Source organism: Hevea brasiliensis, chromosome 1 (assembly GCF_030052815.1).
Source record: "Hevea brasiliensis isolate MT/VB/25A 57/8 chromosome 1, ASM3005281v1, whole genome shotgun sequence".
NCBI lineage: Eukaryota > Viridiplantae > Streptophyta > Magnoliopsida > Malpighiales > Euphorbiaceae > Hevea > Hevea brasiliensis.
The window spans coordinates 118,126,801-118,150,110 of record NC_079493.1 but is presented as its reverse complement, the minus strand read 5'-3'; the positions used below and the strand labels follow the sequence as shown (position 1 = coordinate 118,150,110).

General features: G+C 38.2%; 2 protein-coding genes, 1 long non-coding RNA gene and 1 pseudogene across 11 annotated transcripts; 3 read left to right on the top strand and 1 right to left on the bottom strand.

Moving 5' to 3' along the window:
- Positions 1 to 2,540, top strand: LOC110634855 (adenine phosphoribosyltransferase 2-like). Of its 8 annotated transcripts, none has more exons than XM_021784002.2 (6): positions 1 to 285; positions 396 to 506; positions 964 to 1,056; positions 1,560 to 1,709; positions 1,827 to 1,885; positions 2,147 to 2,540. In XM_021784002.2, the coding sequence occupies exons 1-6, from the start codon at positions 195 to 197 to the stop codon at positions 2,201 to 2,203; spliced, it is 561 nt and encodes a 186-aa protein (XP_021639694.2). In that variant the 5' UTR covers positions 1 to 194; the 3' UTR covers positions 2,204 to 2,540. The 8 variants fall into 8 exon arrangements, with proteins under 8 accessions (XP_021639694.2, XP_058004809.1, XP_058004802.1 ...); XM_058148826.1 differs by having other exon boundaries at positions 1,545 to 1,709; XM_058148819.1 differs by having other exon boundaries at positions 372 to 506.
- A 681-nt stretch (positions 2,541 to 3,221) lies between these two features.
- LOC110634856 (probable U3 small nucleolar RNA-associated protein 11) lies at positions 3,222 to 7,540 on the bottom strand (annotated as a pseudogene).
- LOC110634873 (uncharacterized) lies at positions 7,504 to 13,071 on the top strand. The gene is made up of 5 exons (XM_021784023.2): positions 7,504 to 7,808; positions 8,660 to 8,792; positions 9,487 to 9,707; positions 12,403 to 12,567; positions 12,779 to 13,071. The coding sequence occupies exons 1-5, from the start codon at positions 7,638 to 7,640 to the stop codon at positions 12,863 to 12,865; spliced, it is 777 nt and encodes a 258-aa protein (XP_021639715.2). The 5' UTR covers positions 7,504 to 7,637; the 3' UTR covers positions 12,866 to 13,071.
- Positions 13,072 to 21,471: 8,400 nt separating this feature from the next.
- On the top strand, positions 21,472 to 22,889 carry LOC131180780 (uncharacterized). 2 transcript variants are annotated; one of them, XR_009149474.1, is made up of 3 exons: positions 21,472 to 21,551; positions 22,001 to 22,058; positions 22,626 to 22,889. It is a non-coding gene; the product is annotated as an uncharacterized LOC131180780 (long non-coding RNA). The 2 variants fall into 2 exon arrangements; XR_009149465.1 differs by lacking the exon at positions 21,472 to 21,551 and having other exon boundaries at positions 21,811 to 22,058.
- Positions 22,890 to 23,310: the final 421 nt, after the last annotated feature.

Here is a 23,310-nt window from a genome sequence, read left to right as displayed (position 1 = left end):
AGCAAATAATTAGTGCTGATCAGAGCCTATAAATATTGAGCAGTGATCACTGAACACTTGGATCTTCTCCAGTGGTGCCATGGCCAAGAAAGGTACGCTTACCTAAATCACACTTCCATTCTCTCTTCTTGCCTAGGAGAAAGAAAACAACTCTACTGGAAAAATTACTGTAACCATCCAAGAAAAGAGAGAAAATGTTTGCCGGAGAACATGGTCTACAAGGAGACCCAAGATTGAAGGCCATATCAGATGCCATAAGAGTAGTACCCCATTTCCCTAAGTCAGGTACTGTTTTTTGGTTTTCGGTAGCTTGTTTCTTTTCTTGCAGAAGCAAAAGCATTTTGTTTTTTTGTGCTTCTTTCTTCTTCTAGTTTGTGGGTTCTTATTCTTGTCAGGAATTATGTTTCAAGACATAACCACACTGTTACTTGATCACAAGGCTTATAAAGACACTCTAGATATCTTTGTTGATCGCTATAGAGATATGGGTATCTCTGTTGTTGCTGGTACTCTCTCTCCCTCTCTCTGTCTCTCGCATACACATACACGTACACATTTTATAAATTTATAAAGTTGGTGTAATGGGATCTCCATATTTTGTAGTGGGTGAGATTGGGAATTTTTCCTATGCATATGTGTTTTTATCACTAAGTACACCTGATAAAGTACCTAATTGTTGCTATACGTATATAATGTCAATGCCAAACATCTAATATCAGCAGAAGTTTGAAAAATATTTATCAAAATCAGAATATTATTTGGATATCTCTCAATGAATTATGAACATTACAATGTACCTCTTATTCTTTATTCCATTGATAATAATAAAGCCATGATGATCTCTCGAACTGGATGCTTTGGCTTGTTAGCGTTTCCTTCTAATGTGGAACCAGTAGTGGCCAAATATGATCATCTTTCTGCATATTCCTTGATGTTTGTTACAATGTGAAGATGTTTTTCTAGGAGTGGAAGCCAGAGGTTTTCTGTTTGGCCCTTCAATTGCATTAGCTATTGGTGCTAAGTTTGTTCCTCTGAGTAAACCGAGTAAATTGCCTGGTATGTTATTATATGAATTCTGCTACTATTAAACTAGATGATATAGCAAAATCTGGGGTAGAAGTTCTTGTATATGATTTTGCTAAAATGTGATGAAGATGCCCTTTGTTTAAGAAAAACTTCAGGATTGGATCTGATTCTCTTAGAATTCAGTACATGGAGAAATTCTTAGATGATCTTTGGAATGCATTAGGAATTTGATCTTATTTGTGAATTTAAGAGAGAGAGAGAGAGAATTGTAACCTCCCTTTTAAACTGCTTCAAAGTCTTGCTACTCTGTCTCTCAGAAAACAAGAATGGCCAAATAGGTAGTATAATGGTTGAATGGTGGTGAAGATTGTCCTATTTCATTCTTTGTTATAGAATTAGGGAAATGGGATCATAAAAAAATTGGAAATTTCTTCTCTTCCGTGCCCATTTTCATTAATCGTGTTCAAATGCTCAGTACATTCTGCTTATCATCAAGTTAAACTGTGTTAGACCTTCAGTATTTGAATATCTAGGAGAAGTCATTTCTGAAGAATATGTACTTGAATATGGAAACGATTGTCTTGAGATGCATGTTGGAGCTGTTAAACATGGGGAACGTGCTATAATCATTGATGATTTAGTTGCTACTGGTGGAACACTCTCTGCAGCAATAAGACTATTAGGTAAGCTTTGAAAGTACTGGTAGTTTCTTCTTCAGTTTCTTTTCAACACTTATATTTTTCTGTTAGTGTTCTAGTTCCTGGCTAAATGTTTATATATTTGGATTCGCCATTTACTAGAACGCGTCGGAGCTGAAGTTGTTGAATGCGCGTGTGTTATTGGGCTGCCTGAGTTTAAGGTAATGGCAATAGGTTTTTTACATCGATGTCATTTCAATCTCCTGGCAGAAACTTTGGCTGCTTCTTTTCTTCCCCTTCTAGTGTATGGTTTCCTTATAATTTTGGATGTATTAAGTTAATATCTACGCAGGTGTTCTGTTGGCAAAACAATGGCTGGCAATATTGTTGTGGACATGACTTTTCTGGCTACATATGCTTCAAAGATCTTTCTAGTTACTTCTTATCATGAACTCACCGAAATGGATGTTGTCTTGTTGCAGGGACAGTTCAGGCTAAATGGGAAGCCACTATACATTCTTGTGGAGCCGCGTCAGTAAACGAATTGATCTGGCATATTTCCATGTTTCCTTGATGCAAAAAGCTTAAACCATTAGGATTAAGGCTTAGTTGAATCCAGTAAACATCAACGCTTAAATTTTCTGGATAAATTGCACCAGCCATTATAACTAATGTTCATCCTGATAAATTCACTTTCTTTCTCCAGTTTACAGAATTAATTGTGCACAGTTAAAACTGAAACCCCCCATTATGTGCTCCTCTCCACCGCTTTGAACAAAGCCTACTTGCTTTCTGATAGTTATTTCTTATTCTTCTTCTTCTTTTGGTGTAATTCTCCCTTGATATAACTGTCAAGAAGATGCATTTAGGCTTTCAGTTTTATGCACGTAGTACAGTTTGTGATGTACCTTCCGTTAAATCAAATTGCCAAATTTCAAAATTCACTTCTTCATAAGCAATATTCCTAGGCGGTGACCTAGTATTGAACAGCAAGATGAGATGTGAAACTTGATTAGTTCACTTTATGACGCAACTTGCCGACATGAAAATGTTAAAATAGTTGAAAATTTTTAATTTCTGGTATAATGATTTTTATGAAATCAAATTAAAACTTCGTAAATTTATAAAAGAAATTAAAGTTTAGTAACTTTTACATAAACACTTATAACTGTGTGTGATAATTACTCTAACATGGTCACTTGGAGGATGAAAGTAGTGTACTGCCTGAAAGTGGTAATAGGCTTGTTAAGGAACACCAAAGACTTAAAAATAAATCCAAATTATGAGACAGGTCACCTGGAAATTTAAACTCCTTAACCACAATTAAATATGTATTGAATCTCTTCTGCCAATTTAGGGTTGAATAAAAATACTAGCAATCATATGTCAAAAATTATGATAGAGTTCTTGTACAAAACTCAACTTAATTAAGTCTTTATCTAGAAAGGGTCGGCTATATGAATTCTCTTTTTTCACTCTAAAAGATTTTGGGTTAAACTCTTGTACAAAAGAATGGCTTAAATGGTTTAAATGTAAAAAACCTAGAAATGCAGAGGGTACATTTGAATGCTATCGTCATTTCATTCTACCAGATCAAGTGGCTCATCAATTCCCTCAGCTGACAATGATACAGAGCTCATATTGTCAAAGTGAACCAACATAAGAATTTTTTTCCTTTTACCTCTCAAAAGAATCAATTCTCATGGAAAAATTCGCAACTACAACTCTAAATAGACTTATATAAACAAGTTGACAGAATTCACTGCTTTCTTTCTGATTGTCATCTATACACTGATTTGGAAGAAGGGCAGACATTCTCATCTTCACAGAGTTTGCGCTTTTGACCCTTTATCTGATCATCGTTAAGAAGTATCTTTTACGTCAAACATCAGTGCATAAACAAACCAAACAAAACAATCATATTAAAGCAAGACAAGTTTGAAACATTGATACCTGTAATTCCTTCCGCAATGCCATATAGTTTCTCCAGCTGATTTACTCTGTTCTTCCTGGCTCTAGCTCTCTGTAGAAACTGGCTGTTTTCCTGGTCATAAAAATAAGAAATTATGACATTAATGTAACTGGCCCATCTCACTGCAGGAAAGATTCCATAGATTTCTGATTAACACAATAAACATTCCATTTGAATCAAGAAACATCCTTGTTTTGGGTTGGGGAAGGTCAGTGAATCCTGAAGGAAGAGCTCATCAAGCAAACAAACCATTTCTACTTGGTTAGGTGAGTTAAGGAAGCAAAGTTTTGAGTTGGAAGAAAAAAAAAAAGAAAGACCGGAATTCTTATTAATATCACCATCTTATATTCCCACACTTCAATTCCTAGTTTCATCCCAAGGATTATTTGGGTCCCATCCCATAGAATGCCCTATATTCAATTGAAAGAAGTACAAACAAGAAAATTATTTCACTAATATTTTCCAAAAGAATTCATTCCATTGGCTCATTCTGTCATAAAAGTAAGCTTCAGTAGTTATCTGTTGAATACTTGAATGCTAGAAATGAATGTCCTCCTGCCCTGATTCATTTCTTGCATGCATGAATGAGATCACAACTGAAAACAGGCATAATTATGCAACTTAACATGAGAAATTCAATAAAAATTATTTTTAATTCAACACATTGTGAATCTTATAGAAATGCAACCCATTGCATTCTCCTTTCTAAATCCATGCTAAATACAATCCTTAATAGCAGCTTAAATTAAAACCTTGAGGAGGTGTCAACAATTTGGCAAAAGCTATTGATTTGACATGAGATCAATCCCCCCCTTAATAAAAAAAAAACCTCTCTTCCAGTTGGGGAGGGTTTTGAAGAAAGGGGCAAGGAGGAGGAGGGATGTGTGTGTCTAATGCGAGGGAGAGCGATCTCCAAGCATCAAATTGATTAAATTCTTGAAGTGATCAGTCAGATTGTACATTTTTGTCCTCCTTTGAAAGTGGGATTTATATTTCAATACACAAGTCATTTTTACCTCTTAATGTCACCAGGGACATCCCCAAAAGCAGACACAATTTTATTTTCTGAAGACCATGACTTCAACTCTTTACCTCCCTGCAAGATACACAAATGAACAAAATTAAGAAGCTAACATAGAATTACAGTCATCTAACAACAAAAATTCAAGAAAAGAAACCCGCGGTAATGAATTAGCAAGGGAGAAGTACATTGTGAAAATAAAATATTTTACTACACCAAACAATTAAAATATATCAAGAGAATGATTGCAAAATTTAATCAAGCAGGATTCTCTCGTCTAATCATATTCAACATTGAGTAAAAAAGAGCTAGTTTAGAGAACTTCTAGAACATAAAAAGTTGTAATAAAGCCAATAGTTGCTTGCTGACTCATACCATTATCCACTCCATCCTTTTCATTTCTATAACTGATTTTTCTTGTGAAGTTTTTAACAAAGTCTCAAACATAGGCATGATAAAAAAATCATTCAGCCCCATCCTTACTAATACAACAACAACTAAACCTTAATGCCAAAGTAGTTGGTGTTGGCTACATGGATCTTTTTTCTGCACTATAGCTTTGTTTGAAACCAATTCCCCATCCCTACTAACAATACACATATTTTGTCCAATTCCACGAAATGCAAACACATGCACTTATGTGCATATACACACATAAGAAATGTACATTGCCCATGGATTCACTCAATTAACACATAAGAAACCGATACTGTCACAAATGTATGAAGAGGTGACCTTCCATGGAAAGTGGACCTCACTCAAAAGATGATAATTAAGGATTACATAAAATCACAGATGTGACTGCTCAGTATGTTTATATACACATATATATTATATCAAAGATAAATGCCAAGTAAAGTGAGACAAGCTATCTAAGCAAGGAAAATCGAAAATGGCAAGTACAAGGTAAATTGCACCCAAAAAAAAAAAAAAGATGTTTTTAATTTCTTCTGCTCGCAATAACAAAGTTAGACTTTTAAATTTTGAGCCTCATGAAAGTTCAAGAGTTTAAAACACACCCATGATATGCTGCCCAATCATGTAAACAGCAAAGAAGGAATTGTCATATGATTAAAAATAACTGATAAACATTTTGTTTTCTTTCTTTTTGCGTGAGGTCAATAGAGAATATGACAACGTTCTGACAACAATAAGAGATTAGGAAGGTCAAACCTGTCTCCAACATGGTAAATATGCTTTGTTGATGGCTGACTATCAAGATAGTGCAATGTGGCGGTCAGTTTTTCAATTTTCTGCAATAAAATAACATAATTTTCATCATTGCTATGACATAACAGAAAGTCTTCCAAACCCGAATTATCCTGAATTCCGATATAAAACAGCAATTTTATCAATCACCCACCTTCTTTTCACTTGGCAGTTTCTGAAGAACATACCCAATATCCTTTGTCTTCATCAACATTAGTTCTTCGTGAGTGTATTTATTTGCTTGGCTCCTAAAAGAAAATGGAAAGACCAAGTGAATAAAAAATAAATAAAATAATAAGGAACAAAATGAGAGTAAGTAAATGAGAACAAATGTGAGAGAATATGTCACTCTGGTCTATGAACGCCGTGGACAGTTCTAGTTTTAGTCATCTTGAAGTAAAATTCATCAGAATTCCTGGAAGCAGCCCTCTCCTTGAGCCTCTACAAAACAGGCAAATGCAGAATGAACATAAATCAAATCACAAGCAACAAACAAAAAATTACACAGAGCAAATCTACACTACCCCTAAAGTTTCCTCTTTCTTGTGGAAAACTTTTGCACGTACGACATAGTTCTTGTGTTTCTCAAGGAGTCCATATTTCTTCCTTGAGTGCCTGACATGACATTCAAATTGGAAATCATAAAAAAACGGGGAACAGAAATAGTATCATATGGAGAGAGTAGCCAGAGAATCACCGCAAAAGAGGAAAGGAATTGTCAATGACTCACGGTTGAGATCGCTCCTTGGGAATGATCTAAATCTCCAGTTACCTGAGAAAAAAGTTTTTCTTTTTTTTTGAAGTGAACTTCTTGATTTTGAATTCATCTCTTCCTTATGTACAATTTTATGCTCAAATTTTACTTTTTAATCAAATTTCCTCATATGGATATCACTAAACTATTATGAAATTTTTTCACTTCAAATTCCAGATGTAATCCAATGAGGAACCTCACCAACAACAACATCACCACACGTCTATGAGCAATCATTTCCCCATAGATTTATTGCAAAGATTCACGTCAGCGATTCATAAAAGTATGTAAAGAAACATAAATAGATGTTGTTGAGCTAAGCCTGATCCAAGAGCTACAAAGCTCACTCTATCATCTTCAGTTCCAGATCTCATTAATTAAACCCAGCCAAGAGATAGTAGCAGTGTTGAGTACTAATCTTGTAAGGACTCATTCTTTACCAGCAAAGACAGCAAATGAGGGAAGGAATAGAAATGACATACAAATGCCTAGGATAATGAAATATAAAAGGAAATGATCAGAGAAACAAGGAAATTTGAAGTCGCATAAGGATAGAAATATGGGTTGGGACAGTGGCAGATCTTAAAAAAAAAAATTTCTGACATCAATGTATTAAAAAAATTATGCATATTAAAAATAAATTTTTTAAATAAATTTTTAAGTATTAAGAATTTGATATTTAAAAATTTAATAATGTAAAAATTAGTTAAAGAAGAGAGTATTCATTATTTTGATGTTTATTAAAAGGAATTGAGTATACTTACTATTCAAGGATAAAAACGTCATCGTTTCATGCCCCCGGAATTTGGAAAACCCAAGTACCAGAAAAACACATCCACGCGCCCATCTTGTCCTTTTAAAAAATGCCACCGCTTTTCTTCTTCTTCACCGTCATCAGCGCTATATGTATATACACGCATTGCATACAAAAAATAAAACCCCATTACCCAAAAGCAGAACCAACAGACCTAATCCACAAGCCAAACTCGATCAGCCTACCCTAGAATTTGCCGGAAAATGTCAGCGGTAGTTTGCGGAAGCAAGAGATCCTTTTTTCTGGAGGACCTTCCCTCGCCTTCCGTTCCCAAAAGGCTGCGCTGCAGTTCCTCTTCTACTTCCCCTGTTCGCTTCTCTCCTCCCTCGCCTCTCCATCAGCTCAAAGTTCTTTTCCCGCACCTCGATTCTCTGGTCTCTCTCTCTCTCTCTCTCTCTCTCTCTCTCTCTAGAGAAACCGATAGCGTGAGTATAGTGGATAATCTATGCAGTGTTTTGTTTTCTTATATGTTGGAATCTAGTCTCATGAGTAGAGTGGGTTTATATTGATGAGAGATGGAGAATTTATTGACATAACTTGTATTGTTACATTGTTAGGCTTCTAATTGACATGGTGATTTCTGTTGTAGTTGTGTGTAAAAACTTTATTGGAAATCTATTAGTTTTGGCCCTTTAAATTAAGTTGGATTTCACTCAAGTTTAAGTCTGCCATTTTCTAATATCTTATGAGTTTGAGGGAAATCCAGTGTTAGGTCCTTCTTAGACGGTAGGATAACCCTTCTGGAATTTAAGATTTAACTCCACTTCAAATATGCTCAAGCTTTTATTTTATTTGATCACATAGTTTTTGTAATGTACTGTTATGTCATCTTGCAATTCACATTTATTTGTAGTGATAGCACAAATATTTTTTTCAAATCAGTCGTTTACTCTTTAACTGTTATGGGCTTTGGAGGCAGTGATTGGTGAGGTACTGTTTCATGTCATCTATTTTAGTGGTTGTTGTTGTTGCAATCTCATCTATTGAAATACTGGTACACATGCAGTGCATCTGCGTCCAAACGTCATGTCCAAATTTCATATATTCTTCACTTATGTTTAATATTCATTTTTGTTAATCTTTTTTTTTTTTTTTTTTGGTTTCACTATGATTGACATGATTTTTCCTTCTCCTTTATTGTCTTGTTCAGATATATATAGTCAATTGGGACCTTTTGGTGGCAAAATATCGACATCACTAATAGTGTTATATTATAAACTTGCAGCTTCTTGAGGGGGCACTGGAAGAATCTTGTAATGATTTGGACTCTGCCATCAAGAGCCTGAATGAGCACTGTTTAGAATCTGCTGAGCATAATTCAGGTTCTGCTGAAGAAGCTAGCATAAATGTGGAGCAAGGTATGTTAATTCATTACATGTAGATAGAAAACTGTGCCAACAGTATGAATACAGATTCTTCTCTCTCCCTCTCTCTCTCTCTCTCTCTCTCTCTCTCTCTCTCTTTCATTTGAATCGTTTGCAGTTTAATATGAAGTTATATTTTTGTTGACATCACTTGCATTTGTTAGTAACCACTAACTAGGGATAGGAACTGAATTCATTTTAATTTTCATAAATTCTGGCTTTGTTTTATTCACATGACATGTTTTTAATCCTGTTCATTGTAAAATGGAGTTTGAACATTTTGATATCTTCCATTCAAAGCATGTATCTTGCATGTCTTGTAGGTATATTTTTCTCTGGCTTTACAAATATAATTCTGGGTTTATTTTATTCTCCTAGCAATCTCTCCCTCGGTCAAGGAATATAATTTCACCAAACAATTAGATATATGATTTATTTGTCTCCTATCCTCTCTAAAAGTTGGATTGGCTTGTCGTGGACATGATCAATTTTAGTTGTGTGGCATGCTTGTGAAGATGCATTCTCTTGAACAGTTTATTGTTGTAATAGGAGCTGCATTTGGCTTTGAATGGCATTATCATTGGAGCTGAGTTGTTGCTTACAGTGTCTCCTACATGCTTTATTGTTTAGTTTGTTTAATGTCAAATAAATGAAAAATGAATGTCACAGCTGCTTGCACAATTGCCAGGTACACTGCCCAATGATGGAGATGCTATTGCTTCTGACAATAAATCAATGCCAAGCAACCTTCCTGTGAATGGTGCAGAGTGGGTGGACTTGTTTGTAAGGGAAATGATGAGTGCTACAAGTGTTGATGATGCCAGAGCCCGTGCCTCAAGAGTGCTGGAGATTTTGGAGAGGTCTATCAGTAAGCATGCTGCTGAAGATACAGAACAGAGTGTACAGAAGGTATCTATTTGTGCTACAGACCTTTCTTTTTATAGACATAATGCTCAGTCGTTGATGCTGCACTACTTGAATGCTAAGGTTGGTGATAGTCTTTATTTGCATAATAGCTATAAATATAACTGTGGTGAACTTGCCATTTCTTGACCTCTTTAGTCTTCAACATTTGGTTAATGTGAACAACTTAGAGAAATGCCTATGGGGACCTTAGGATGGCCTTACCTTTTTCATGGATTGAATTGTTTGTCTCATTTCCTTTTTCCAACAAATCAAAAGGATGGTTAAACGAGTTGTTCTTTTTCTCTGTTAATTACCTTCCCCTGCTAAGTACTAGCCAGCATTAACCGTTTACAGTTAGGTACATGTCTACTCTCACCTATGTGCTAGAAAATAACTAGTAGAATAGAAGTGTTATGGTAGTGTTCTTTCATCTTCTTGAAGAAAGTTAAAGGTCAATCCATTGTATTTCTTATGGTTAGCCTGAAATATTTCTTGTGGTTAATATTTCTTATGGTTATGGTGTCATTATCAATATGATTGAGGCAGAAGTATTGAGGAAGGAGGAAAGAGGGAACTTTTAAGTCAGCAGTTGCTAATTGATTTTACTCAGGCTAAAAGTCCAAATTAATAATCCAACCTTGTCACTAAAGTCAATTAGACTCATATTTTTATTTGGCTGTATTAGGTCCTTACAGAGTTTGACATTGAGCAATTAAGCTCTATTTTCTTCAAATCAATGTACAGTTGGCAGTTGAAATGTAGGAATGTTAGCCTAATATAATTTTTATAATCTAAAACAAGCATTAAAGATATATATAAAAAAAAAATCTCCAAATTAAGGTTAATGTTTAAAATTTGAGGATCTTTATTTTCTCCACCTTTAAGATGTGTTATAGATAATGGATGTCATATTGAACCAATTTATGTTGGTTTCACATACCATTTGTGCTGTAATTTAAGGAGAATAGGGCTCAATTGGTTAACCTCGGGCTTTATAAGGTTATAATTGAGCCAAGTTGAAATATGAGATCTTAATTAACTTTTACGGTGAAGTTGGAGGGCTAAATTAGCCTTTTGGCCTTTTATTTGCAATGAATACAAATATTATAATGGGAACATTCTTTCGGAATTCAAATTAAATCATGGTTAGAAGTTAGTAAGTGATATTTTCCTTAGAAGTATAGTTTAGACATTCTTTGTCTAAGAATTCTTTGCTCCTTAGTAGGAGACTCTGTGTATATTTTTGGCATCTTTTTTAATCTTTTAGCCAATTTGTTAACAATTTAGTTTAGAACTGAACAAAAATTTAGTTGACTGAAAGCTTTAAATTGTCACAACTCACAAGTTCTATTGTTGGAGGACTTAGTTATATGAAATTATTGTACAAGTACCACATTATAAAAATGTGTAAAATTGAAGGAAAAATCTTGAATTTGTGTCATTAGACATAGTGTTGTCAAAGGCAAAAAAAGGCGCTAGGTAGGGCGAGGCGAGGTGAGTCCTCCCCGCTGAGATGAGTCAACTTGAAAGAGGCAAGCGCTTGAGAGTGCTGAGGCGAGAGGCGTGGGGCGGCCAAGGTGACGCCTGAGCGAAATAGTGTCAACTTTCCCTTTTCTAAAAAATTTTTTTTTAAACAGAATAAAAAATAAAAATAAAAAACCCTAAACTAACACTTCAACTCACACTACCTTCAGACTTGGAGCATATCAGGTATTTATTCCTTCCTTTCTCTCCTCCTCTCCTCTACTCTTCTTCAATACTTCCTCTACTCTTCTTCAATACTTCTTCTCCCCTCTCACCTGCCCATTCAGTCATGCCATTTTTTCTCCTCTCTTACTTCTTTTCCTGCGTTTTCTTTTTTTTTTTTTTCACTTTTTTTTTTCCTTCTCTTCTTCTCCTCTCTTCTTCTATGCTTTCCTCTCACATACGCTGTCATGCCATTTTTAATTATACAGCAGCAACACTTTTGTTTTTTTTAATTTATTTTTTCATTGTTTTTATACGAGTATTGTATTGTGATATGCAGTTTGTTATTGTCAATTGTGATATGATTGTTATTAAATGGATATTGTGAGTCTCATTTCGAATGGTTATTTAATTTAATTTTAAAATGGTTTAGGTCCTATTAATTGGAGGTTTGATATGCTCCACTTGGTTTAGGATAAACGAGTATTATGTGTTGTCAATTGTGATATGATATTTATTAAATGGGTATTGTGTATTTGCAAGTGGTTATTTAATTTTAAAATGGCTAGCTCCTCTTGGTTTAGGATAAATAGGTATTGTTAATTTTAAAATGGTTAGCTCCTCTTGGTTTAGGATAAATAGGTATTGTCAATTGTGATATGATTTTTATTAAATGAGTATTATGTATTTGCTAATGGTATTTAATTTTAAAATGGTTTAGGTCCTATTAATTGAAGTAGACACAGTGCAAATAATTTTTTTCTTTTTAATGTGTTTTTTTTTTTTTTTACCTATTAAACTAGTTAAAAGTATGAATTTTTATGTTAAAAGAGAGTGTGTGTGTGTGTGTGTAAAATTTCGTCAATTTAAACTATGGTGCCTCGCTTTAAAAAGGCCCTTGCTTCACCTCTTGCCTCTCGCCTAAGGCCCACCTTGTCAGCTTTCACCTTGATAACACTGATTAGACAACATATTTTTCTATGCATATATGAGTACTGCTTTTCTATTTCAGGAAAACTTGATGCTAAAAGAGCATATCGAAGTGCTGATGCAAGAGAACTCCATCCTAAAGAGAGCTGTGGCTATCCAGCATGAACGTCAGAAAGAGTTTGAGGATAAACATCGAGAATTGCAGCAGTTGGCATCACAATATCAACAACAGTTGAAAACTCTTGAGGTCAGAATCAAAACTTTTATAAACCTTTTTTTTTTTTTTGGCTTTCTCTGCTCCATCTCTTGTTATGGCTTTGCCAAGTTTGTTAAGCCTGTACCAGTGGCATGGAAGAGGGGAAAAAAAGATATAGATGCATTAAATTATATGCGGAAAGAAAATTAAGTTCAATTTTTGGTCATCCTAACGAGTCTGCCATTGATGGTTTTGCTTACAGGTGAATAACTATGCATTGATGATGCATTTGAGACAGGCCCAGCAAAGCAGCCCCATCCCAGGACGTTTCCATCCTGATGTCTTTTAGTAAAAGATATAAACCGAAACATGATATGTCTACCAAATACGTGCTTTGTTTCAACTGCATTCTGAGTTGAGTTTGCCATAGGTTGTGATTGTTAAGCAAGTAAAGGTTGCCATATATGTTTCCCAATTCAATGGATATGGAGGGCACTAGCCTAGTATGGCATTTTACAAAGAAAGGCAAAAAAAAATTAATTGGTTTTTCTCAAATTTATTTTTGCAGCAAATAATGAAACAGCACGGTACCTCATAGTTTTTCTTCTATCATGCATCTTTCTATTGTTTTTTTTTTTTTCCTGAAAAATCCTGAATAACAAGCCCTTGAGAGGATCTGAACCTAAATCAGTTCTGTTTATGACTTCTTCTTTTGATTATGTTACCCCACTTCTGGATCCCTCCCAATTACTTGAAACTTGATTTAGAAAGCATAAAAGTGAAAGAAGAAGATTACCAATCTCCTTTTATTGCGCATACGGTCCAACTAGTTAGAAGGGAATCAATATATTTTTTTTCGGGGGCGATTAACCATTTCTAAACGCGGCATGCAATTCTTTGTTGTACTCAGCATACAATTCTTTATTGTACTGTACTCTTCAAGTGTGCTTGTTATCTCTTTCTTTTTTACCATGGCAAATCTTTTTAAAATAATTTCAATGAGAAGAAAAAAAAAAAGGCATTAAGAGATCTTCTTGGCTCTACTTCAGACACTCTAAATTCCTTTTTAAAATCTGCTCACGTTTCGAGTCAAGGGATAGATAAATAGGCACATTTCATTGCACTGATTGGGGACGCTCGTAGTGACTGAAGGGGTTGAAAATTAAGAAGTGAGTTAGTTATTAGTTAAGTATTCTTCTTACAGTTATATTTAATCTCCTGATTCCTGCAGAAAGTAAAAAGAATTTTACCTTAATTGTAATTTTCTCTAAACTTTCAGGAAAAGCTTGAGAAAAAAAAAAAAAGCTCAACTAAGTTTTATAAATTTTAAATAATATTTTAAATGGTAAAAAAATAGTATTTTTCTAAAGAGAAAGTTTGAATCTCAATCTCAATTAGGTTCTAACTTCTAAGCTAATGAAGAGATTAAATTGTTTGCATACGAAATTGAGTTTGACGTTTTGCAAGCGAAATTGAGATTAACCTATCTAACTGACTTGACGTTTTGCAAGCGAAATTGAGATTAACCTATCTAATTAACTTAATATTACAATTATAGAATGTATCCATTTAATTTAAGTTGAATTTTATATGAAAATGAGTTTTTTTAATAATAATTATGTATGTGCTTGAATTTATACATAATTAAATATATGAATAATTAAAGTGTATAAAATGTATTGTAAATGTATGTATTTATATATAAAATTTAATCTAATAATTATTAATTTTTAAAACTCATCTTAATAACTCATTTTCTTTTTTTTTTTAATTAAGTAAAATAAAGGGTAATTTATTTTAATTAAATAGCATTTTATTATAATTGTAACACCCCTGATTTTTTATATATTATTATTGGGCTTCGTGTAGGTATCCTCAATTCGCGGAAATTCGACAGTTGTCCGGATCTGTGAATTTCCGAACATGACTACCACCGGAAAAGTCTCCGAATTGGATCGAGGTTTTGGCTACCCCACCATTGTCAGGCATCCCGAGCGCGTTCCCGAAGTCGGAATCGGCAAAGGTAAACCCGAACCTTGCTTTTTCGTAATTTTCTAGTGCTTAAATATGATTAAAAATTCATAAAATATTCGTGGTAGCTTAGAAAATTACGATTCTTTTTGCAATAGCTTAGTAATATTGCTAAGGACCGCGGGGCAAAGTTTTATAATTTTTAGAGCTTGTTTGGGCAATTTTTGCAAAAATGATCAATTATAAGGACTAAATTAAAATTTTTCCATATTGTGATGAATGATTGATTTGATGGGCCCAGGATGGGCTGTGTGATGTGATTGAGTTGTGGATATATGGATTGTGGATATAGAAGTGTGTTTTGAGCCCTTTTGCAGGTTGGGTAGGTCCTAGGTATAGGGAGACTCACGATTTTCGGCATGACTTAGGACGATTTGGTCTTTTCTTTATTTGTATTGAGTCATTTGTGTTAAATAAATGTAATGTAATTGTCAGTGAGCCATGACCTTCTTCCTCCGCCCAGCCGCCACAGTGATTGTCGTCAAGTCTGTGAGTAAAATATTAATTTTAACTGTAATTTCGATATTATTATATGTTCAGCATGTCCATGCATCACTTATATGCATATATTTATGTAGTTAAACTCTAGGCACGAATTATGTTGCATTGATAACTGTTAATGTGCCATGAGTATTGTTGTGGTAATTTGGAGCAGTGTGCGTGCGTTGGCGTGCGTGTGATGTGGTGTGGACTATGGATAGGACGGGTAGACACGGCTTGAGTTCTTCTGGGACCGGTCCTTCGGGTAGACACGGCTTGAGTTCTTCACTGGGACCCCGATTTGGTATTTAAGTGGAAGTCCGAGTGAGTTCTTCACGCACAGATTGGATTTAAGAGAGTCAGATAGGGGATCAGCACCCATATACTATGAATGATGTTACAGGGTGTGTGAGTGCTCCAAATTACCTTTTTGATGCTATGATGTGAATATGATGTTGATGTTGCATTTCACTCTACAGGTTGCATTAGTTTCAGATAGTTATAGAGATTATAGTTAAGATTGATATTTTACTCTCTGAGTCGAACGCTCACTCCTGTTCAAAAATTTTTACAGGCCGCAGGAGGATATTTTATTCAGATTAACTCGCTTTTATACTTCGCAGGTTGTTTATCAATATTGTGTAATTTTAATTACTCCTAGAATTTCCGCATGTGTTAGCAGTATTTATTTGAATTCGGTCTGTAATATTTTTATCATGTTGAACCTGTAAACTTAAATATATTATGCATGTTGATGGATTGGATGAGGGAGCTGAGCTCCCATTTATTTTATGTTGATGAGTATGTGGAGGGTGAGCTGAGCTCCCCAATTGAGTATTTATTGTGTTTACAGGTCGGGTGAGTCAAAAACTCCCCGTTGGAAAGTCCATTTTATGGCCGGACTCTGTCCGTTTGTTTTCTTGAAATTGGGCCCAAATGGGCCTTAGAGTTGGGTTAATGAATAGTTAAGGCTTACTACGGGCCTCGAGGGCTTTAGGCTGGCCCAGGTCCTAGTGCCGGTCCGGCCCATAGGTTGGGTCGTGACAAATGTGGTATCAGAGCCGGACTCCCTCCAGTACGAGTGGGTGCGAGGACGCCCCCAGCGGAAGCTGGTGGGTTGTAACGGACTGTGGGGACGGCGATACGTAACGCCTGCAGGTGCCGCCCGTCCCACATCGGAAATGGGAGAAGGGAATCTGGGCCATATATGTGGGGTCACCCTAAACTGGTGTGGCGCTTTTGGGAGCGAAACCTCCCAAGGGACAAATCCGTGAGGCCCACGGGCCAAAGCGGACAATACTGACTGGGCTGGGCTGGGTCGTTACAATTGGTATCAGAGCTTAGGCTCCAGATTCTTAGGGAATGTTGTCTAAAGTGTTGGGAAGAGTCTAATAGGAGTCACATGCGGAAATATAGGGTCCACATTCGTCTTGCATTGTCATCTTTGCTTCTAGTTTCTGCTCCATATGTTATGTATAAATATGAGTCTATAGAGCTGTATAATGTGCAGTTTTGAATGTTGTGGGCTAATGCTGCTGAATTTCAGGAAAATGCGTAGAAGCAGGAGAGCTGCCACTGCACCAGAACCAGATGTGCCTGACGAGGTGTCGGCACAGGATGAGGCGCCTGCCCCGAGGAGGCGGGGTAGGAGGCCTAGAGCTGCTCAAGTAGAGGAGCAGCCAACCCCAGTACAGGAACAGTCCTTTATGGCACAGGGTCCCATGGACCCCATGGCAGCTACTCTAGCTGGTCTGCAGAGAACCATCGACATGATGGCTCAGTATATGGTCCATCCTCCACAGCAGATCCACCGCACCAAGAGAGGAATCTTACAAGCATCATCAACTTCAAGAAGTTGGTGCACGTACCTATGATGTGTCGACGATGCATATCGGTTTTGGATTCTCGCAGAGCAGAAATGTAATTACAGATTGGTGATAGAAGACTGATAGAGTGTATGCAGCACGTCATGGGGCCCATGCCTAGACAATGGATGAATGACTACGTGTTACCTCGGATGGAGGGTTTGACATGGGCTCAGTTTGTGGAACTTTTCATCAATCGGTTCGTGCCAGAAAGCTTCAGAGATCAGAAACAGTGGGCCTTTGAGGCCTTAAGACAGAACGGCAGGTCTGTAGATGAATATGCTCTGAAATTTACGAATTGAGCAGATATGCCCCTGCAGCAGTAGCTACAGAAAAGATGAAGGTGAAAAGATTCCTAAAGGGGCTTGACAGGAGGTATGCGAACCTGGCCATGATGTCTGATCAGTCTTTTGATGTGGTGGTGGATCGAGCCAGACAGATTGAGGTTAGCTATGCTGTGGATGACAGCGGAAGAGCAAAGAAAAACAGAGCAGAGGGTTCTTCAGGTGTTCCCCACACGGGTACTATGGATAGTGGTGGCCAAACTACTTACAGAGGAAGAAGCAGAAATAAGAGGAGTGGTTTTAGACACAAATCCCGAGGGTTCAGACCAGGGTACGGATCCAGCAGTGGTAACAGTTCAGGGCAAGGCAGTTCTGGCTCTGGTTCAGGATCCTCTTTGGCACCGTGTGCACAGTGTGGAAGAGGACATTCAGGACCTTGTTTGATGGGGTCAGGAGTATGCTTGTGTGTGGCCAACCGGCCACTTTGCTAGAGATCGCCTGCTTTGGTGAGCCACAGATGGGGTCACAGGGTTCTGTTGCAAATGTTCATCGACACTTGTATCCGGGTGCTTCCAGCATGGCAGGCAGTCAGAACAGTGGCCAACAGGGCCGAGGACCAGGGGGACGTGGATTTGGAGGCGGTCGAGGTAGAAGTCGATCGTGGTTCGCCACTGGGGTAGGGGTCAAGCTCGGGTTTTCACCCTGACCCACCAGGATGCTCAGGCTTCAAATGCAGTTGTGGCAGGTATTCTTCTGGTCTGTTCTTATGAGGCTCGTGTTTTAATAGATCCGGGTGCTACGCACTCATTTGTCTCCCCTGTGTTTGCCATGAGATTGGGTAGAAACCCTACAACTTTAGAGTGCCCTTTGTCAGTAGCTACCCCACTTAGTGACAACATAGAAGTAGACATGGTATTTCCGGGTAGCCCAGTGGTAGTGGATGGAAAGATCCTCCCAGCAGACTTGGTTCCTCTACCAGTAATGGATTTCGATGTAATCCTGGGGATGGACTGGTTGGCAACTCATTATGCCACCTTAGACTGCAGGAACAAAAAGGTGTATTTCCACATACCTGGTGTGGAAGAGTTTAGCTTTGATGGTGACAGGAGCGTGGCTCCATATAATTTGGTGTCAGCAATTAGTGCTAGAAAAATGTTGAGGCGTGGATGCCAAGGGTATTTGGCATTGGTGAGAGATACCTCTGTAGAAGGTGTCAGCATGGAAAATGTTCCTGTTGTCAGAGAATTTATGGATGTCTTCCCAGAGGAGCTTCCAGGGTTGCCACCAGAAAGGGGAATAGAGTTCTGCATTGATGTTATTCCGGGTACAAACCCCATATCCATGCCACCTTACAGGATGGCACCAGCAGAATTGAAAGAGCTGAAGGAGCAACTACAGGAGCTTTTGGACAAGGGTTTCATACGTCCGAGCACTTCACCACAGGGTGCTCTGTTCTATTTGTGAGAAAGAATGATGGGTCATTGAGATTGAGTATCGACTACGCAGTGAACAAGGTCACCGTGAAGAACAAGTATCCACTTCTCGGATCGATGATTTGTTTGATCGGCTCAAGGAGCTAGATTCTTTTCAAGATAGACTGCGATCGGGCTACCATCGCTTGAGAATCGGGAATGAGGACGTGTCCAAAGCGGCTTCGTGACAAGATATGGTCATTATGAGTTCTTGGTGATGTCTTTTGGACTCACTAATGCACCAGCGGCCTTCATGGACTTGATGAACAGGGTGTTCAAGCCATTTTTGGACCGTTTTGTCATCGTATTCATAGATGACATTTTGGTGTACTCTCGGACCGAGGAAGAACACGTGTGGCACTTGAGAATGGTGTTGCAGACGTTGAGGGAGCACCAGCTATATGCCAAATTTTCAAAATGTGAATTTTGGCTAGAAAGCATCTCATTCTTGGGACACGTGGTTTCTAGTGACGGCATTCAAGTGGATCCCAAGAAAATTGAAGTCAGAATCGATTGGCTTAGGCCTACAACAGTCACTGAGGTGCGAAGTTTTCTGGGTTTAGCTGGCTACTACAGGCGTTTTGTACAAGATTTCTCCAGAATAGCGGCTCCCCTAACTAAGTTGACCAGGAAGAATGTTCCATTCATTTGGACAGATGACTGTGAGGTGAGTTTCCAAAAGCTCAAGGAGTGTCTAACCACTGCCCCTGTGTTGACACTACCTGTGAGTGGTGAAGGATACACCGTGTATTGTGACGCCTCCAGAGTTGGCCTAGGGTGTGTTTTGATGCAGAATGGAAAGGTAGTGGCTTATGCTTCAAGGCAGCTGAAGAGGCATGAGCAGAACTACCCCACCCATGATTTGGAAATGGCGGCTGTAATCTTTGCACTAAAAATCTGGAGACACTACCTGTATGGTGAAGTGTGCGAGATATACACCGACCATAAGAGTTTGAAGTACATCTTCCAACAGAGGGACTTGAACTTGAGACAGAGGAGATGGATGGAGCTTACAAGGACTATGATTGCACCATCGGTACCACCACTGAAAGGCCAATGTTGTGGCAGATGCCTTGAGCAGAAAATCTTTTGGCAGTTTGGCGCACATTTCAGTAGAGAAGAGACCACTGATTCAGGAGGTACATGAGTTGATGGATCAAGGTTTAATCCTAGATCATCGGATGAGGGGTCTTGTTAGCTCACTTTTCAGTGAGGCCAGACTTGAGGGACAGAGTTAGAGTTTCCCAGCACAGAGACCAACAATTGATGAAGATCATAGAAAGAGTACAGCAAGGTGAAGGTGGTGAGTTTGGGTTTGCCAATGATGGCGCCCTAGTGCAAGGTTCTAGGATATGTGTGCCCGATGTGGACAACCTCAGGAATGAAATCATGCGAGAGGCACACTATACACTGTACAGTATCCACCCAGGTTCCACCAAGATGTACCATGATGTGAAAGATAGCTATTGGTGGAATGGCATGAAGAGAGACATAGCCGACTTTGTGTCCAAGTGCTTGACTTGTCAGAAGGTGAAGTTTGAACACCAGAGACCGTCAAGGAAGCTGCAAGAGCTCCCTATCCCAGAATGGAAGTGGGAAATGAGTACTATGGATTTTGTGACTGGGTTGCCTCGTACCACGCGAGGATATGATTCGATATGGGTAATTGTAGACCGCTTGACCAAATCAGCTCACTTCTTACCTGTAAAGACTACATACTCTGTGGCACAGTATGCCCGGCTCTACATTCGAGAAATAGTCAGATTGCATGGAGTTCCGGCTTCCATAATATCTGACAGAGGGTCCCAGTTCACTTCTCGGTTTTGGAGAAAGTTGCAGGAGGCACTTGGCACACAGTTGAACTTCGATCGACTTTCCACCCTCGAGCAGACGGACAAATCAGAAAGGACGATCCAAACATCGAAGACATGCTTCGCATGAGTGTTTTGGATTTTGGAGGTCAATGGGATGAGCAGCTAGCTTTAGTGGAGTTTGCCTACAACAACAGTTATCACTCCAGCATAGGGTTGGCACCCTATGAGGCACTATATGGAAGAAAGTGTAGGTCTCCTCTGTGTTGGACAGAAATGGGGGAAGCAAGGGTGCATGATGTAGACCTAGTGCAGTACACTTCAGAGGTAGTTCCTTTAATCGAGCAGCGAGGGCGGCTTTCGATGAAGCAGAAAAGTTATGCAGACCCCAGACGGAGGGATGTGGAGTTTGCAGTGGGCGACTATGTATTCCTGAAGGTATCTCCAATGAAGGGAGTCATGAGGTTTGGAAAGAAAGGCAAGTTGGCACCTCGGTATATCGGACCTTTTGAGGTTACTGATAGAGTTGGAGCAGTTGCCTACCGGTTGGAGCTACCACCCAACCTCTCTCACGTTCATCCCGTGTTTCACATCTCCATGCTCAGGAAATACATTCCCGATCCTTCTCATGTACTGCAGCCGGATGTGATAGAACTAAAGGAAAATTTGACATTTGAGGAGCAGCCTGTAGCCATAGTGGACTACCAAGTGAGACAGCTGAGATCCAAACAGATCCCTATGGTCAAGGTTTTGTGGAGGAGTCGATCGGTGGAAGAGTGCACAGAGTCGAGCGGGACATGCGTAGCAAGTACCTTACTTGTTCAATGTATAATCATGTACTTTATTCGCCTTGTGTAAAAATTCGAGGACGAATTTTTACGTAAGGGGAAGAATGTAACACCACGATTTTTATATATTATTATTGGTATTCGTGTAGGTATCCTCAATTAGCGGAAATTCGGCGGTTGTCCGGATCGTGAATTTCCGGCATGAACAGACCACTAGGAAAAGTCTCCGAATTGGATCGAGGTTTTGGCTACCCCACCATTGTCAGGCATCCCGAGCGCGTTCCCGAAGTCGGAATCGGCAAAGGTAAACCCGAACCTTGCTTTTTCGTAATTTTCTAGTGCTTAAATAGGATTAAAAATTCATAAAATATTCGTGGTAGCTTAGAAAATTACGATTCTTTTTGCAATAGCTTAGTAATATTGCTAAGGAACTAGGGGCAAAGTTTTATAATTTTTATAGATTGTTTGTACAATTTTATGAAAAAATGATAAATTATAAGGACAAAATTTAAATATTTACAAATTGTGATGAATGATTGATTTGATGGGCCCAGGAGGGGCTGTGTGATGTGATTGAGTTGTGGATATATGGATTGTGGATATAGAAGTGTGTTTTGAGCCCTTTTGCAGGTTGGGTAGGTCCTAGGTATAGGGGAGACTCTGCCGGATTTTCGGCATGACTTAGGACGTATTTGGTCTTTTCTTTATTTGTATTGAGTCATTTGTGTTAAATAAATGTAATGTAATTGTCAGGTGAGCCGGGACAGCCTTCTTCCTCCGCCCAGCCGCCACAGTGATTGTCGTCAAGTCTGTGAGTAAAATATTAATTTTAACTGTAATTTCGATATTATTATATGTTCAGCATGTCCATGCATCACTTATATGCATATATTTATGTAGTTAAACTCTAGGCACGAATTATGTTGCATTGATAACTGTTAATGTGCCATGAGTGTTGTTGTGGTAATTTGGAGCAGTGTGCGTGCGTTGGCGTGCGTGTGATGTGGTGTGGACTATGGATAGGACGGGTAGACACGGCTTGAGTTCTTCATGGGACCGGTCCTTGGGGTAGACACGGCTTGAGTTCTTCACTGGGACCCCGATTTGGTATTTAAGTGGAAGTCAGAAATGAGTTCTTCAGGCACCAGTTGGATTTAAGAGAGTCAGATAGGGGATCAGCTCCCATATACTATGAATGATGTTACAGGGTGTGTGAGTGCTCCAAATTACCTTTTTGATGCTATGATGTGAATATGATGTTGATGTTGCATTTCACTCTACAGGTTGCATTAGTTTCAGATAGTTATAGAGATTATAGTTAAGATTGATATTTTACTCTCTGAGTCGAACGCTCACTCCTGTTCAAAAATTTTTACAGGCCGCAGGAGGATATTTTATTCTGGATTAACCTGCTTTTATACTTCGCAGGTTGTTTATCAATATTGTGTAATTTTAATTACTCCTAGAATTTCCGCATGTGTTAGCAGTATTTATTTGAATTCGGTCTGTAATATTTTTATCATGTTGAACCTGTAAACTTAAATATATTATGCATGTTGATGGATTGGATGAGGGAGCTGAGCTCCCATTTATTTTATGTTGATGAGTATGTGGAGGGTGAGCTGAGCTCCCCAATTGAGTATTTATTGTGTTTACAGGTCGGGTGAGTCAAAAACTCCCCGTTGGAAAGTCCATTTTATGGCCGGACTCTGTCCGTTTGTTTTCTTGAAATTGGGCCCAAATGGGCCTTAGAGTTGGGTTAATGAATAGTTAAGGCTTACTACGGGCCTCGGGGGCTTTAGGCTGGCCCAGGTCCTAGTGCCGGTCCGGCCCATAGGTTGGGTCGTGACAATAATTTAAGTAATTTTCATTTATATAATTTTAAAATTATAATGTCTCACCTTGCTGTACCCTATTGTGTTCTTGGAGTGATTAGTTGGCTATCATTGAGCAATAAGTAAAACTAGCCACTATTGTGATAAGTTTTTATTCCTTTACTTCCTATAGGCTATTGATTATACTATACGAATTAAAGAAGTAGTCCATTCATAAAATATTTATAC